This window comes from Limulus polyphemus, unplaced genomic scaffold (genome assembly GCF_000517525.1).
Source record: "Limulus polyphemus unplaced genomic scaffold, Limulus_polyphemus-2.1.2 Scaffold4483, whole genome shotgun sequence".
NCBI classification, from domain to species: domain Eukaryota; kingdom Metazoa; phylum Arthropoda; class Merostomata; order Xiphosura; family Limulidae; genus Limulus; species Limulus polyphemus.
In genome coordinates this window covers 45,232-63,416 of record NW_013670093.1, presented here as the reverse complement: position 1 = coordinate 63,416, position 18,185 = coordinate 45,232, and the positions used below count along the sequence as shown (strand labels likewise).

General features: G+C 30.9%; 1 protein-coding gene across 1 annotated transcript in view; it reads right to left on the bottom strand.

The window, feature by feature from the left end:
- The window catches only part of LOC106471230 (integrator complex subunit 8-like), a 47,705-nt gene that overhangs the window by 17,885 nt on the left and 11,635 nt on the right, over positions 1–18,185 (bottom strand). The window contains exons 4-6 of the mRNA XM_022399855.1: positions 14,548–14,603; positions 9,119–9,270; positions 5,398–5,516 (exon numbers count right to left, since the gene is read on the bottom strand). Coding sequence (XP_022255563.1) covers positions 5,398–5,516; positions 9,119–9,270; positions 14,548–14,603 — 327 coding nt within the window. The remainder of the gene's footprint in view (positions 1–5,397; positions 5,517–9,118; positions 9,271–14,547; positions 14,604–18,185) is intronic.

Genomic DNA, 18,185 nt, shown 5'->3' with positions numbered 1-18,185 from the left:
AAGTAAAACTAAAAAAAATTATTTTGTTTCATATCCTCCACGTGCAAAATTTTTAAAGGCTTAGTACCTACGTCAAGCAGCAGCCCAGTATAAAGGTCATAGTTAGAAGAGATAATTGTTTGCTTTAATTCTTTATTTACTGTTCTATGTTTTAAAGAAAAATAAGTTTATGAACTTATTTCTAAACAGCAATAACCTATATACATATATAATGTATAATAATTGAAATGTGACTATTTTACATAGTACTAGTCTAGTAAAACACAGCCAATACAGGTTGCTTTGTAAAGACGAAAGGTCAGTTTTATGTTATTGGATACAGTAACGTAAGTACATATGTGCCACGTCATTGTAACTTCTGTATTGTTAGCTAGGCACAGCTGAAAGGACAATATAATATATAAATGTATAATGTTATAAGATTTAAGCTATTTAGTCTAAACATTTATGTTTCTGTGTTATAATTTGTATTCATTCTAGAATGAAAGATGCATAATTTATGTTTATTTCTTAATTGGTCAAATCTACCAAACCCGTACAGAGATTAATTACTGAAAATAACAGATAAGATATAAAGTTTTTTCTTAAGAAATGTTTGATAACTATCCAGACATTATAAAGATTTCACATGTGAAATTAAAAAATTTTCTGATGCATAAAAGTATTTTTAATCTTAAAATGAAAATTACTTTGCATGTTAGATATGCAACATGTGAAAAAAAAAAGGCACGAAAAAAAACATTGCTTTACAAACCTTAAGACATATGAAAGCATTATAATGTTTACTGATATCCTGCCAAATTTCGTTAACATTTACTTAGTAATTTAAATGTTATAGCATGAAAACTATAACAAGCACAAAATGGTTATGAGGTCAGTCCCAGGGACCAAGCTCGTGCTGAAAGAGTTAACAAGTTACATTCAAAATTTAATTCCTTTATCATTACTGTATGGAAATAAACTTGGCATCAGAAAATGAATTAATAAATCAATTTTAATATCATATAAGTTTTAAGTTCTTAATTTTACAAGGAAATATTTAAAAAGTCCTCAATCTCCCATAGTACGAGAATGATCATGCTTATTCTCAAGGTCTTCCCTCTTCTCCAATTTGTTCACCATCCCTCCAAGAAGTACAGAATTTAACATAAATTAATCATTATACCATAGATATTACTAAGGCATAACATAATTTTCATAACCTTCAATAACCTTGTTTACGGAATTATAAACTAGAAAATCAGAACTATTTGCCACACCCAACTGTCACATCCTCTATTTAACAAATTGCCAATAGTTCCCTCTGATGTTTAATACTATATTATTTATAACCAATAGAAAATCAAGGTATTAGTCCATCAAATGATGTCTTATATTATGTTACTTTCACTACAGTGTATTGTTGATTTCATTTTCAGTTTGAAAGTTTCTCTCCTGGTGGTCATATCGACAAGCTTAAGGTAAGATTTAAAGGCTCTTATACTGTAGTTAGAAAGCCAGACAAATTATGATAGTTATTGGACACTGCTTGCTATAAATTATTTAGTGTACTAGTACCATTATTATAAAAAAATAAGCTTAACTCTCTTGCCATGAGGTTGGTCGAATTGACCAACTTCATAACAATTTTGTACTCGCTACAGTTTCCATACTATAACTATTAATACAGTATGTGTATCTTCAAAAACTTGGCAGACTATCAGTCAACATTACAAGTCTTTTGCACATAAAAAATCGGATTTTTTAATAAAGCATTTTTACTAAAGATTTAGCTGTGAATGTATCGAGTCTTTTTTTTTACAGTTCTGAGTGCAATGTGATTTTCACGTTAATATTAAAAGTACTTTTCATCTCAAAAATCTCATATTTCCATTGCGTAATCTCTAAAACCTCATAAATTAATTTCAAACGTTTTTTTTTCAATAAAATTTTATGTCTGTTCTTTTCTTTACCCTAATTCTACACAAGGTTAGTCAACTATATCGAAATTACCCTTTTTTCTTTCTATAATGACTACATTTGTTTATCCTAAATAGCTTTAAACTTGTTACAATATACATCTATGTATACTTAAGTTTTATTGCTCTTTGAACCATGTCTAACTAACATCTGTACCATATAAGTTGTAAATTACATGGTAAATGTACGACTCGTGTTACAGTATTGATTTACATAATGCATGGACTACTTGTGAGCATATCTCGTGAAAAATTATTAGTTCTTTGTATTACCTTATCTAACCTAAAATGTTTCCAATTTTTACATTTTATTTACTTTTATAATAATAAATAAAGAATACACATGAAAACCAGAAAAAGTACTTAAACAGATCTTTTTTTTTATGCCCTCGACTCTCAAGGACACTTAACCCTACTTTTGTATACTAATGGTACCACTGCCTAAAATATTTCTTTATTTAATTAAATAATACGCCAAAGAACAAAGAATAACCACATGCCAAATGCAGACAATGTCCCATAACTACCACAATTTTTCAGGCTTTTTAAATTTGTGACAAGAGCAGTTAAAAATTCAGCTAAGCTGGTCGATGTGTTTCTCATAGGAATAAAGTTAGAACTGAAAATATGGTTGATAATTTTCTGTACAGGAAACAATGTAATATAATACATCATTTGATAGATTAAAACTCTCACTTTCTATTGGTTATAAATAATATAGCAGTAGCAGAGAGAACTATTGGCAATTTGTTGAAAGAGAGGATATGACAGAATTTTTTAAATATTGCTATAGAAAATAAAGAAGTTAAATCTTATACACTTTAAATTTTAGATTATTAGCTACATTTTTTTGCAAAATTCATTCATATAAGAAAAAGATGCCCATAGAGAAAGTGTTAAATATCATAAACAGTTGACAGCACAAATATAATAGGACACAGGTAAGTACTATATTTCTTGTTTATTATTATAAAAGTAATTAAAGTAAAAATTACAATCTTATTAGGTTAGATAAGGTTAAATTAGGTAAGATAATGAAAAAAATATTCATGAGGTATGCTCATGAGCAGCTTGTGTGTTATGTAATCCAATGAGGTAATGTGAGGTACCATTCACCAAATGATTATTAGTTAGACACAGGTCAAAGGGCAATAAAACAATAAAATTAAGTATAAACAATTGTAGCATCTAGTTACAATTTGTAATCATTCTAGAAAAAGAACTTAGATATATTTAGTTTATTTTTAATGCGGTTTACAAGGTTGGTCAAATAGACTGAATGTGTATATAGTTATGGTATAGAAAATAACAGATAACATGTAAAGTTTTACTGAAAAAGAAATGTTTGATATATATTTAGGAGGTTTTAGAGATTATGAAAATGAAATTTGGCAATGAAAATCACTTTACACCTAGAGCAATCAACACTGACTGCATATATTCACAGACAAATCTTAAGTAAATATACATAATAAAAATTCTAATTTTTTTGTGTACAAAAGACTTGTAATGAAGACACACAAAACATATTAGAAGTTACAGTATGGATTAAAAAGTTGGTTACATCAACTAAGCCCACAGCGAGAGGGTTAATAAATTCCTTTTGTTTTTCAACAATCCTTAACCGTCTTACCATAGGCATCCTTTTCTTTGCATGTCACAAGGTTTTTAGAGAGTTATATTCAAAATTTAATTAAAACATTTTGGTTATATTATACCAATTAGTATAGCATAAAATCTATATTTTAATAGCTTATAGGTTTTAAGTTCTTAATTTTATAATGCAATATTAAAATCCTAAATTTCCCTTAGTGTGAGAAATGTGACATTTTTTCCCCAGGCATCCCCTCTTCTTTAATTTATTCACAATAAGTACAAAATTCAACATAAATTACTTATAATATCATCATCTCTCAGACAAAGCATAATTTTTATAGCTTTCAATCTTGTTTGGTTACAGAGCCATAAAATAAAAAATCAGACCCCTCTTGCCACACACACCAATCACATTCTCTCTTTTAGGATTTGTTGATAGCTCTCTCTTACAGTTAATACTATATTATATATAATCAATAGAAAGCCAATGTTTTCATCTATCAAATGATGTATTATATTATGTTTTTTTCTGTACAGACAATTGTCAATGTTTCTTTCAGTACAAGCTTCGATCCCACGGGAAACATATCGACTGGCTTGGATGAATTTTTAATGGTTTTTGTCTCACAGTAATAAAGCCAGAAAATTGTGATAGTTAGGGGGAATTGTCTGCTTTTTGCATGTTATTATTTTATGTTCTATGGTGCATTATTTAATTAAATAAAAATTTAGTGCATTACTACCATTGGTATAAAAAAAGTATGGGCAAGTGTCATCAACAGTTGAAAGTTAAAAAAAAAAGAGGGCCTAGGTAAATACTTTATTTCTTGTTTTACATGTGCTTTTTTTACTTATTATTATAAAAGTAAATAAAATGTAAAAATAGGAAACTCTTTAGGTTAAGGTTAGATCAGATAGAATTAATAATAATAATATAGTAAAAACTTTTCATGAGGCACACACACACGAGTAGCTCAGAATTGTTCGTGTGTAATGTAATTCAATAGCATAACATGAACCGCATATTCCCCAAATGATTTACAACTGATAATGGAACGAATAGTAGTTAGACACGGTTCAAAGGGCAATAAAACAATAAAATATAAGTATAAATAGATGTATACTGTTACAAGTTTAAAGTTACTTAGGATAAACAAATCTAGTTTCATGTTACAATTTTAAGTTATTCTAGAAAGACAAAAAAGGGTAATTTAGATTTATTTTGGTTAGTTTTTTGGTGGTTACAAGGTCGACCAAATTTACCAACATTGTATAGAGTTACGGTAGAGAAAATAATAGATAAAATATAAAGTTTTACTGAAAACAAACATTTAAAATGTATTTAGAAGGTTTTAGAGATTATGCAAATCAAATTTGAGATTTTTGAAACGAAGAAAAGTATTTTTAGTCTTAACATGAAAATCACTTTGCACATGGACTAGTAAAAAAAAGACTCAATATATTTATGAACAAATCTTTTTTTAGTTTATTAAAAATACTTCACTAAAAAATCTGATTTTTTGTGTGTAAAACACTTGGAATGTTTACTGAAAGTCTGCCAAATTTTGTGAAGATAAACATACTGCATATTAAAAGTTAGTAATATCAAAACTGTAACGACTTTAAATGAGTACAAAGTGGTCACGTGGTCGGTCAGTTTGACAGAGAATGTGTAGAGAGAGTTAATGTCAAGAAACCCTTAAGGCTATGATTTTAACAAAGTAGTCAAAATACCCATCTAACTGAATCAAAATAAGACATTCGAAAGTCATTTATAACACCCATTATTTAACTAAAGCAATTATAGTACACTAGTTTCAGTAGCTAATCAAAATAATGACACCTTATAGTTTATGCTACAGAGTGGCCTACTTCCAGGTGCAGACTGGATCTGAGATACTAAAGTGATGATTGTATTGGGATCCCTTGCTGCTAAAAGTTCTCCTTCTAAGTGGCCCACACCTACCAGGAAAGATAAAAATTACTTTAATTGCACTGAAAGGAATGCATAAATTATAAATTTACTATATTATACAGCCAAAGTTATAAAATTACTAACTTGGTAGAAATACAGAATTCTATGTAAATGAATCAGTTTTTAGCTAAACCTTTATTCGGGATTTTATTTTATATCTTCAGTCTTCAGGTTAGTTTTAAACATATCCAAACACATGACTTTTGTTATCAATGTAAACACCTTTTATCATGTTTGACTTGTATGTCTGTTCTAATGTTTAGGAACAGGTATGCTTCTACTATTGGTATAGGTTTTAATTTTGCTAAGAATATCTGAACTGTTTCTTTTAAGATTTGGATTTTTATTAAATGCTTTATAGGTCTGCATCCACACATATTACTAGTAACAGATATTGTGTCAATGTTCAATCCCTTCTAAGTCACAACTTTTATAGAGAAACTGCTTTACCTAAAATTACAAGATAAAACCACTGTTTTCATTCACTTTGTGTTGACATGATTCGTTATCCTCACAAGTACCTTCTTCTGGACATTTGCTGGCTCCAATTCCAACAGTGCTCAGAGCCAAAGCTTCTAGTTTTCACCCTTCATTCTCAATCCATGACACAGCTACTATTCAGGTTTTCATCTTGAAAGAGGTGGAGGTCATAATGCATAATAACTAGTTACTTGGTTCCAGTGTTTTAAATACTGGTAATTCACTCAGTTATTCACTTGCTCATGTTCCCAATTAGTCTGCTCATCTTACTCCAAGTCTTAATCTCTGTTCTTTGGATCTAACTTTTAAGATGTTACTTCGATAATGTCATCACTGAGCTTTGTTCTTTAGCTGCTGACAAGGATGATTATCATACTGATGTTTCAAGTTCTTCAAAATAGGAACCATCTCAAATAACATTGGTTAGTCTCCTCTTTCAGCTTTTTGATGCTTACTTGCAATGAAAAAACAACAGTATCCAGTATATCTTAGTAAATGTGGGTGGACATGAGACTGCTTGTAAATATTCCTTGGTTTTAACTGCATTTTCAAGGAACTTAGTAACAGACCTCCCAACAAGTGGTAATAGGATAAAGAAAAGAACTGTCTCTTCCTCCTTTCTTAACTTGAATATGTCCAAGTATTTCTTGTATGATGTGTTTCTCCAATAGAACTTTATATATCTGCTTGATTGTAAAATGCATTGTTGAGTTTGTCTGAGCATTTCTTGTGGGATGTGTTTCTCCCATTAGCACTTTACATGTTTGATGCTATACTGCAGTTTCTCACTCTTCAGTAAAAAATACAGTCCAGAAAACTAAAAATAACTTTAAGGCAACTAACTGATTGTAAAATAATTTATCAGTCTGACTATAAATTTATGTTGAAAGAAATAGTTCTATTTTTCTGGATAATACTTAATTCAGTCAATTTTCTTTCTCAAATATTTTAACCAATCCTATTATTAAAAGTGGGATCAAGGATAGTCTAATCCTTTATTAAACACATTCCCTTTCTGTGTAACCTGTTACAATTCAAGATTAATGTATTATACAATAATGTTTAAATCCACACTACTGGAACAATACCAAATTTAAATGGAAACTAAGTTTCAAAATTTCACATGTCCTTCTCAGTTTAGTGTTTTTTGTGGCAAAAACACATACACTGCTTATTTTATAATGGAAGTTCCGCATTCCTTGAACAGCATATGACGTCAGAATGGAGTTCAACATAAAGTGACCTACAGATGTATTGAATTTTGGCAACCTTTGGATTAATGAACTTTCCAGAATTATTCTTCTGACATAACTTGTAGTTTTACGTATTACCTTTTATGATCAAATTCTCTTATGTACAAAAAATATCATTATTTGTTTGACCATTTTTAACATCCTTTTTGTCTTCTTTGAGTCTAGTGTCTAAATTTCTACCCACTTCACCAACATGAACTTTTTTGTAAACTTGACAGGGGACTAAACAGATTCCCTGTTCTATACCTTGGGATGAAAACTTTTTTGACAGTTGGAAATTCTTAATGGTGTTGGGACATTTATAAAGAACTTTGAAATTGTTATTCTTTCGAGCACTTCTCTAAAGCCACAATATTAGAATTGTAGTTGACATTAAATATTTTCTTTTCATTTTCATATGGAGATGGTGCTGTTTGCTGCTTACTGTTTCTACAGAATATCTTCCTTGCCTTTTCATGGTCATTTTTGATAAAGCTTATAGGGTACTGTAGTCATTCAAAAATTGTGTAAATATTTTTAATTTCACTGTCAAGAGTCATATGATGACAAATTCTTTAAGCTCTTAAAAACACTGAAGTTATAACTGATGTTTTAACAATTTTATGGTGGCATGAGAAAAAAATGAATGTAGCATAAAGGATTTGTCAGTTTTCTACAGATATAAAGAACAAGTCATGTTTCCACTCTTGTTACAATAAAAAATGTCTGCACCTCAAGATAAAGAAGAGGGCATCTATATTGTTCCCTGCTAAGTCTGCAAAAAGTTTATGTTGGTGAAACAGGTAAAAATGTAAATAACCAGACTCACAGAACAAAAAAAGGATATTAAAAATGGTCAAACAAATAATGCTATTTTTCTGCACTTAAGAACATTTTTTTCATAAAATAAGCTGAAAATCAGTCTAGCTAATACATAGAACTACAAATTATGTCAAAAGAATAATTCTGGAAAGTTTGTTAATCCAAAGGTTGCCAAACTTTAACACATCTGAAGATTACTTTAAGTTGAACTCATTCTGTCATGTCATTCAAGAAATTATAGAATGAGTAGTAGTGTATGTGTTTTTCCCACAAACAAACATTGAACTGAGAATGATATGTGAAATGTTGAAACTTGTTTCATTTAAATTTGGTATTGTTCCATTAGTGTGGATTTAAACTTTATTGTAAATTACTTTACACAATATTGTGTGTTTACCTTATTATATTAACATGCTTCCTTCATTGTGTTTGAAGCTTACTCTAGAAATGAATTTATTTAATAAACAAGGTTTTAAACAATTTTTGTAGATAATAAAGTTTTCATCATAATTGCAAAATATGCTAAAACTAATTAAAGTTTGTATTACTAAAACTACTACATAAACATAGAACACATTTTGACACCAATTTTTAAATTCCAACTTACATTATAAATGAAAGAAATTAAATAGTAAATTAATTACACAAGAATCTAATATGTTAATGAAACCTATTACAATGATAATAACTTACTACTGTGCTCATTATAAACTGACTAATTGGCCTATAGTCTGAAACATGAGTATGTCTAGACTTGGTTCAATTGTTATCTATCTGGCAACAATACTTCTGTGATACTAATTGGTAAATAAGAACTGTACCTCTTTCATACTGATGGATAAGTACGTCAAAATACTTCTGTGATACTAACTGGTACATATCTTACAATTATCCAAGCAGAGACAGACACCTCATCATAGACAGCATTCTACCCATTCTTGCACACACACACTAATAACAAAGTATTGGCAATAAAATTACTCTTGTAGCATTTTGGAAAAATAGTGAGGGTACCAACTTTTTTGAAAAGTATTTAGTGGTAGTTTTGTATGTACCTGACAAAGATCCCTCCGGAATACTGGCTGGTACCACTGATTCAGCTGGGAAATTTTCAGGCTCAAGGTCTTCTAACTGAAGGTTAAGCTGAGAGAGTATGCCTTCTTTCTTTAAAGCTGTCTTGATACCAGGATAAAGTTCATTCAAAATTCTACAAAAAAAATATCACATACAGTATTGATAAGAGCAATGATACTGGTTGAAAGGCCTTGTTGGCAGTGGATATGAGATATAGTGGGTTTGATGAATTATTATACACTCTTCTTTACTTTTGCTTAAAAGATCTTAAAATTTTATTACTAAAACAACTCTTACTAATTCAATCATAAACAGTTTATTACAGAGCTTGCCATTTTTTGCCAAAATCTCAGATGCCACAAAGCAATGAATACATCGTCAGAAGTCAGAATATGCTTGATCAAGCTGATCTGTATACAAGTGCAACTTAGAAGTGTTCTTTATGTCACACAATCCTTGCAGTATATTTATCATATGTCTGCAATAAAACTTTTGCATATTTTTAAGTTTGCACTTCTTTTACCTATATATTAGATAAAAAAGTATACTTATAAACACAAAAGCTAATTTCAGATGTTTCACTTCCTGTGTTCACGACAACATAGTTTGTGAAATAAAAGAATGTGAATAATTACAAACTGCAATTACAGTAACATGGCAAGTTGCATGTTTCAATTACTTGCCAAGTGCAAGCCTTAACACTCACCACTTTAACTGTATATATTTACTTGCTAATGTTTGTTTATAAATTAACCTCAACTTGCCATGGCTGTGCAGCTAATTAACTCTGCATAAAACAAGAAAAATACAGCCATCAACAACTCCAGAACTATGATGTCAAACAGTCAAAATTAATGGTAATTACATACACTGAGAGAAGTTCTGTGTAATAAATAAATCTGCATACAAGTTATTTCCAATATCAAACATACTGTTTTTAAAGAGTAGACTTGATAAATTCCTTAACATACCTAGAACTAATTATGGGTGAATATTATCTACCAGTGAAGAATAATGATTACTTATGTTAATTACACTTTACATGAATGATACCCTTGGAACTACATTACCACTGATCTTTTTCAATCTGATATCCATGATCAAGCACTATTGTTGACATCTCAGTTTCCATTAAACAAGATCTTCTAAATGATGACCTTAAATCAGGGCTACACATCTTAAATTTCCACTGTACTTGGACATTAGCTTACAAGACTATGTTTAAGAACATCAAAGTCTCATCAGAAAGCATAACAGGTATGTGGCTCAAAAAATTGTGATTCCAGAGTCTCTGGCCATTTTTTCATTAAAACAGCCATTACTTTCTAGGTGTATTTTGGTTTGTGAGCTTACGTTAACTTCAAATCCTCATTTATTATACTAACTTTGTGGGTTGGAGGCTTTTCAACTTCTATCTATAATTTTCATATTGCAGATGAGGATGATGCTCTAGATTGGCTTGAGATGTGGTTTCAAAGTCTCTGTTGCTGTCCCAAGTACAACAATGAGCTACATTTTTTTTTCCTCCACAACAAATATTGAAGGCTCCTTTCTTTGTAATGCTGTATTGTTTGACTCTATATCATTTAAAAATCTTGCTAGATGAATAACCATTTTCAAGAATGCTGTGATCAACTTAATCTAATTCTACCAATGGCAGCAATGTACCATGGAATGGTTGGGAATTTCCTGAGAATACAAATAGCTAAACATCTCTACCTGGCACCATGATTCACATCAGTTGTGACACTCTACTGCATTAGCACATACAAATTGTTCACTTGAAAGTAAGGCTAACCGTTCTGTAGACCAAGAACTCTTTTTTTTATATCAATAATTTATCTTAATTAATTTCATTATAGGATTTATATGTTTCAATTTCTCATTCTCTATTTATTTTGTTACCTTATATACACATATTAGTTTTATTGTACTGCTTTCTGTATCTTCCTGCTATTGACTCTATAGTTAAACAGGAACATACTGTTGTGATTAAGAAACTAGTTTTCATTAACCACTTACTTTTGTTTGGAGGAATTAAACAGTCATTTGCTTTTAATGGTGTCACGATTTTCTTGGAAATCAGTGAGAGAATATCATAAAATTTTTTGAACAGATGGTTAGCATTATTCTAATAGTATAACTTTTAGCCTTTCTGTTCTTGGATGTGCATTGCTGCATATACATGAGTGCTAAGGTTCCATGTACTGGTGTGCTGTGTGTATCTTAGGGACAATCAACTAAACTCCAATAAGTAGATTTGGATTCATAATGTCAGAAAAGCAAATAAGTTCAAGAAGTCTTGATATAAAAGGATAAAAAACCTGGTGACCTGAACACATTTAAAAGGTGGACCTTTCTTCTTCAGGTGGTGTGACTGAATGAGTGATATCATGAAGGTCACCTAAGCTTCAGGAAGTGTGTTTGTATATTTATCAATGTACTGTTGTAAGTGTGTCTTATTTCTGGTGAAACATGGCTGTAAATGAAAATGTTATGTAAAAAGGTGTTAGAGATGTTTTGCTTAGAAATGGTCAATAAAAAGTATACTTAAGTGTTGTTAAAAGAAAAATAAAGGTGAGAGATTGAGACTGACTGAAAAAGAAATGTTAAGCAGATCAACTTCTTAAGACAGGCATGGAAATTATCATAAATAAATAGTAATTATTAGAAAGTTCTTGGGTTACAGGGTTTTTATCATTTTATATTAAGCATATTTGGATCTCATGTATGTGCTTTGTAATTACATACCCTATTTTTCATTAAGGTTACTTCCAATAATATTCTATTATTATTATTATGAATTTTACACTCATGAAGATTATTTTCCACAGTACCTTCATATATAAAGATTTAGGACTAAACTAAATCTCTTAAGCTGGTTGAACCTTGTTAGATATCACTTATATTATGAAAGAAAATATTGTTAACAGTGAGGCTGCCCAATTGATAATTCAATGTATGATAGATATACACGACTGTTTCCATTAAGTTTAATGCGAGTGTTATGATTTAGATAGTTTAAGTATAGCAGGAGTGTTAAACTTAGTTATTTTTAGAAGTGTTTGTTTATGTAACTGCTTATGAATCATATGTTGTGTAGTTCAGATGTTGTGAATTGGCAATTGCTTTATTATTGTATCATGTTACTAAAACCTTCTAAGTTTTTTTGTTGTTTTAATTGACTATTAATGCATTGTAATAGCACATAGTGTGTGGAACTTTCTAAGCCTCTGTCAGGCTACAAATACACATCCAAAATGTAGTTTGAATTAGTTATTTAGACAGATCTAGACTGCATGATTGTGAGTTTAGCAAATAAGAGTGTATATAGTGGTGATTTCTAAAGTGAAAGTATTACAGATTGCATTGTAATAAGTGTAGAGAAGAAATAATTTGTCCTGTCAATTGTATTCTAAAGTAATTGAACCAGCATGTGTGGTCTTTGATGAAAAAAAAAGAAACAGTTACTTAGAACAGTAAATAAAGAAGTAAAGCAAACAATTATCTCTTCTAGTTATGACCTTTGTACTCGGTTGCTAATCCTTTAAAAAATTTGCACGTGGAGGATATGAAACACAATTTTTTTAAAGTTTTATATATACATTTGAATAACTAAAAAATCATGAATTACAACAATAATACCATAGAATTCCACTTTAATTTATCAGGCTTAGTAACTAAGATGTATTTTAGTCTAAAAATAAAATTTCGAGCAGACTAAAGAGACACCCTACTTTGTTGAAATATTGGTTCAAAAGATAGAAATGGCATCCTAAGAATTTAAAATGGCCAAGAAAGCCACTAGGGAGACATTCTGAGATTTCAATTGGTTATTCATGTCATATATAGAAGAAAGTGTATATAAGGGAGCATTTCCAAAAATTGAAAGAGGTGGGTGGTGTGCCACTGTGTTTGATTTATTACATGAGCAATTTCTTAGCAAACTGAAAAGATAAGAACTTCTTATTTTATATTCTAGCTTGTCAATTTCAGTTTCTAATTCATACAAACTATAAACTTAGTATTCTGACTTCACAAACATGTAATTTAAACAAGTGCTATGCTCATCATACCACGTAACATAATAACTGATGTTTATCTATGTTTTTTAATATTTGGTTTTAAATTAAAAAATTGAGTAATATATAGTACTAAAATTTGAATTATAAACTACAGTTTGATACCAAACTTACTGACATAAATTCATGAAATAGTAGTTTAATAAAATTTTTAATATGAGTCAACAAACGAGATGACATGGCCTTTCACCCATGACCTATCTTAAAAAGGGTTAAAATAAGTGGACTGTGTTGCTTTCTGTTTATTGTTGAAATTTAATGCCAACAAGTCACAGACACCTACTGTAAAGATTCTGGCCCATACACAAAATCTAATAATGTGCTTTAATCATTAAAGGTTTCAGTTTTGTTGTAGTGATTTATGACATTATGCTTCTAGTCACTTTGTTATATGAAATTACAAGTAAAATTTTAATTCTGACTTATACACACATAGTTGGCTTACTTCTGATTTTAAACATTATTAGTAACATATATAACTATCTCTGTCTTCACGAACTACCAAATTTACTTTCAGTCAATTTTCATTGGTTAAGATATGAGTTTAGATGTATGTTTTATCAGTTAAAAACCTGATACAATATTTTAACACTGACAAATAATTATATAGTCTACACATACACATATATTAAAAACTAGTATACACAAAGTGATGTCAGGATCAGCTATGATCAGTAACTGTGCACTAATGTGTACCGTGTCAAATACTGAGGAGTGGGTACTCTTGTACCATATGGTGCTTTGCTTCATGATAAGCAGGCCTGATCTAGACAGCACAATCGGTGCTTTCTTCACCTATTCTTCCTTTAGACTAATGTTGCCAGTCAACCACAAACTGTTTTTTCTTTCCCACAGGAAATTTAATTAGCCCCACACAATACAAACTGTCAAGCTCTTTTAATGTCTTATTACAGAGATTCATCTTATATTGAAATGCCTAAGGTACAACTTCCACATACTAAAAAATATATAATTTTCAATATTCTTTTTGTATTGTTAAACAAAAGACTAATGTACAAATTTTTATAGGTTTAACATTTTTTTACATATTTTTCTCTATTTTTTATATTCATATCCGAGTTACCAGTAAATAACAATAAGAAAAAACATTACCTTCTAATATTTACTGTCCAATCTATCTGTGACTCTTTACACTTTCTTTATGTTTTTCCAAATACAGGAAAAAAGCTAATATAGCAAGTTAAAATTTGTAACAATTTCCTTTGTATCTTATAGCACAAAGCACAAGTGAACAAACTATTAAATGTTCCTAATGATTTTGATTGTTTATTTTGTAATTTGTTATAGTATAGTACTAAAGAACTCACCTTAAGAATGCATTCAGGTTTACCGACTGTTTTGTTGTCACAAGAGGTTTCAAACACTATTGTAATAAATATTAAAATACTTTGGTCAATTGAATGTTCTTCTATAATCAATCATAACTTTTTCCTGCTATTAATTTATACTTCAACTCATCTGATGATAGATTTAACTGGGCTCTAAATATAAAAAATGTACAATTTTCCCCCTAAACCAGACATACTTATCTAGTTATATTTCTGAAATATGTTTTGGAACCTATTATTTAATTACACTAAGTAAATTCGGAGAACAGTATAAGTTAGAAACTGTTCAGTATATTTAAAAAAATTCATAACTAAATATTTACACTACTGTCATACTGTTCTTAACAAGTTTCCTTTCACATTCCATCTTTAAGTTTGCATCAGGAGATTAAAATAAACCATTCAAAGTAACTTGTGAAAACAAAACAGAAGTTATGCGTCCAAAGATCAACATATCAGGAAGTTAAACACATTATAACTGTGTATAGTATTAAGTCTTCAAGAAATTAATGTCACTTTTTTTAGATGAAAAACCCTAACAACTTATATATCAAAACAAAACATTTATTAAATGAAACAGTCCCCATTGTTATCAATGATGCTTTTCCATCTTACAATCAAGATGTTATTGCCCTGATTAACGAAATCACTTGGCTTTGAAGCAAAAAACATATCGATGTCCTCTTTAACACCTTCCACATTTACATATGTTTTCCCATTAAGATGGTGTTGCAGTGAATGGAAAAGATGGTAATCTGATGGTGCCATATGTGGAGAATATGGTGGGAGGGGGAGAACTTCCCAACCCAACTCCATAATCTTGTGTTGCATTAAACGTGCCACATGAGAACGTGCATTGTCATGGAGAAGAAGAACAACTTTCTGAGTGACAAGTGAAGGGCGTTTCTGGTGAAGTGCTTGATTTAAATGTGGATTGAAGAGTTCGAAATTAATTACTCCTTTGATGTCCCACCAACTGCAAATCATCACTTTCTGCGGATGGAGTCCAGGTTTTTTGGGTCAGAAGTGGTTTTTGTCTAAGACTGAGCCATTGATTTTGACATATAATATCTGCATAGAGAAAAAATTTTTCATCACCGGTGTCAATTCTGTCCAAAAATGGTTCATGCGCATTACGCACCAGAAGAGGTGAAGCAACGTTCACATGTTTGACACAATGATCACCCAAGAGTCCGTGAGGCACCCAAATACCTTCTTTACGGAGTTTTCCCATATCCCTTAGATGTTTATGTAATATTACATGAGAGACATGCAATTTCAGGGCCATTTCATGAGTGTGTTACCTTGGGTTAGACTCAACAAGCGTCTTCAGAGTATCGATATCAATTCCAACATGTCAGCCCCTTTCATCATAGTTTTTAAGGCTAAAGTCACCTGAACGAAATTTGCTGAACCATTGTTGACACTTACAAACATCCAACATATTTCCATAAACTTCTTTGATATTCTTTGTGGCTACAGAACCATTGTTTCCTTTCTTGTATTCAAACAGCATTACATGCCGAATGTGTGTCTTGTCGTATGCCATCATTATAAGGAATTAGAGTATACTAAATTTTACATATTATATAGGCTACACTAACTTGACATTTAGGCAATTCGTTTAACTATTATACGTGATGTACATTTTTTGGAGGGTGGTTAATGAAAGTGTTCCAAAATGCGACATTAATTTCTTGATGACCTAATAGATCATATATATTGCAAAATATCCAAATAACCCACAAGAGACCACTGACTGATGTTGTTAAATGAAATATTTAACTAAAATGTGCTTTAATCTTAAAATGTATTGTTTTTACCCAGTTTTTCATGTTTGTTTTTACTAGTATAAGTAGTTTTTTCAAATAATTTATTTGCTAATAACCCTAAATTCATGGTTTAAATATGAAGGGAAAATTAAAAATATCTTAAGAAGTGATCAGAAAGTAAATAAATTTCTAAACACTCATATTGTTAAGCAAATGATTTTCTTAGAATTCATTTAAGAGCAGTATGTAATAAAATATGTAATAAACTTACCTGACATAAAAAATTCTCCCTGTCTACTCCCAAAAAAACTCTGATGGACACTCCCAAGTCATTTTCCCATCTAATACTTCTGAGATGATGTTACACACAGACACTTCTCTGTATAGTCTTGACTGACTGGATATAAAAATAAAGAACTTTACTAATAAGTATTTCAACAATATCTACAATAGCCTCACCTATTTTAGATTATATCTAATTCAAAAACTTTTGGGAGAGAAATAAAATCACCGTAACTATTGACTAGTGACAGTACTAGCTGAATACAAAAGTTATAAGTTTATTATACTGAAAATATATTTCTGATAGGTACTTACTTCCACTCACATAAATAGCTATTCTCGTTCAGTGCTGCCCTCTATATCCCAAAAATTTGTTTCCACATGCCACAAGCCTTGAGCTTCCACGTACCTTACATAAAATGGTTCAACTGCATCTTGCATGTAAATCATCATGCGACACATTCTCCTGATGCATGTGACTCCCTCTATTCACTTCTACCGAACTATCACTTTGAGTTTTGGCAGAAAATGAAAGCACTGGTTTTCATTGAGGAGGAAGGGTTGGAAGTATGAGAGGAGGTAAGTACCTAACAGAAATATACTTTTATAGGAAAATTATAACATCCTCATATAAATAGTTAGAACCCCACATTGAATAATTGGAGGGACTGGTACGAGGGAAAAAAAAAGAAGAATTCAATGAAAGTATCTGAAGAACATCCTGAAAGAGGAGATCCTCACATTAGAGGATCATATGTGGGAGACCACACCACTTCAATACCAGGTATACCCTTTGCCCAGTGTGGAAAGAGGTGTCACAGACATGGGTGGAAAATGGGAGGAGCACATCCAAAAGGGAGAGAACAATAGTTGGATAGGGATGTGAACCACACAATATCTGAATCTCAATCCCATAGTGTACATTAATGTGGGTGAGAGTGAAAAGGATGTGTTTCTAGGTGTAGAGTGGCTAGGGTGCAACAGACCATACATGGCAAGTCAACTGTATCTAAAACCCAGCCACTGGGAAATGACATCCACACGGGGGTAGGATGAGGATCATACCATTGGTAAGTCACTTGGCTGCCGGGTACCAACATCCATGTGGGAGTAGGAAAGAGGATCATACCAGCGGCAAGTCAACTGCAATCCAAAACCCAGCTATCTGGTGTGGGTAAGAAAGAGGATCATATCATGTTCACCTCAATTTCATCAGACCACAGGGAAATCTCGGACCCACCGATCTGTGAACATGACACATGATGAAAATGTGATAAATTGTTTGACCGATCCGGGAACCTGACATCTGGATAACTGAAGTAATTTGGATGGGAATAACCTTAACAGTGTTATGAAAGAATGGAATCTTGGTGTAATAGTTGATCAGTCTCTAAAGCCATCCAAACAGTGCACTGTTGCAAGTGGTAAGGAAAATAGGATTTTAGGCTGTACCTACAGAAATATTGAATACAAGTCTAAAAAGAGGTTAAAGTTTCATTGTATAGGTCACTGGTTAGGCCACATTTGGAATATTGTGTTCAGTCTTGGGCTCCTTATCTTAAG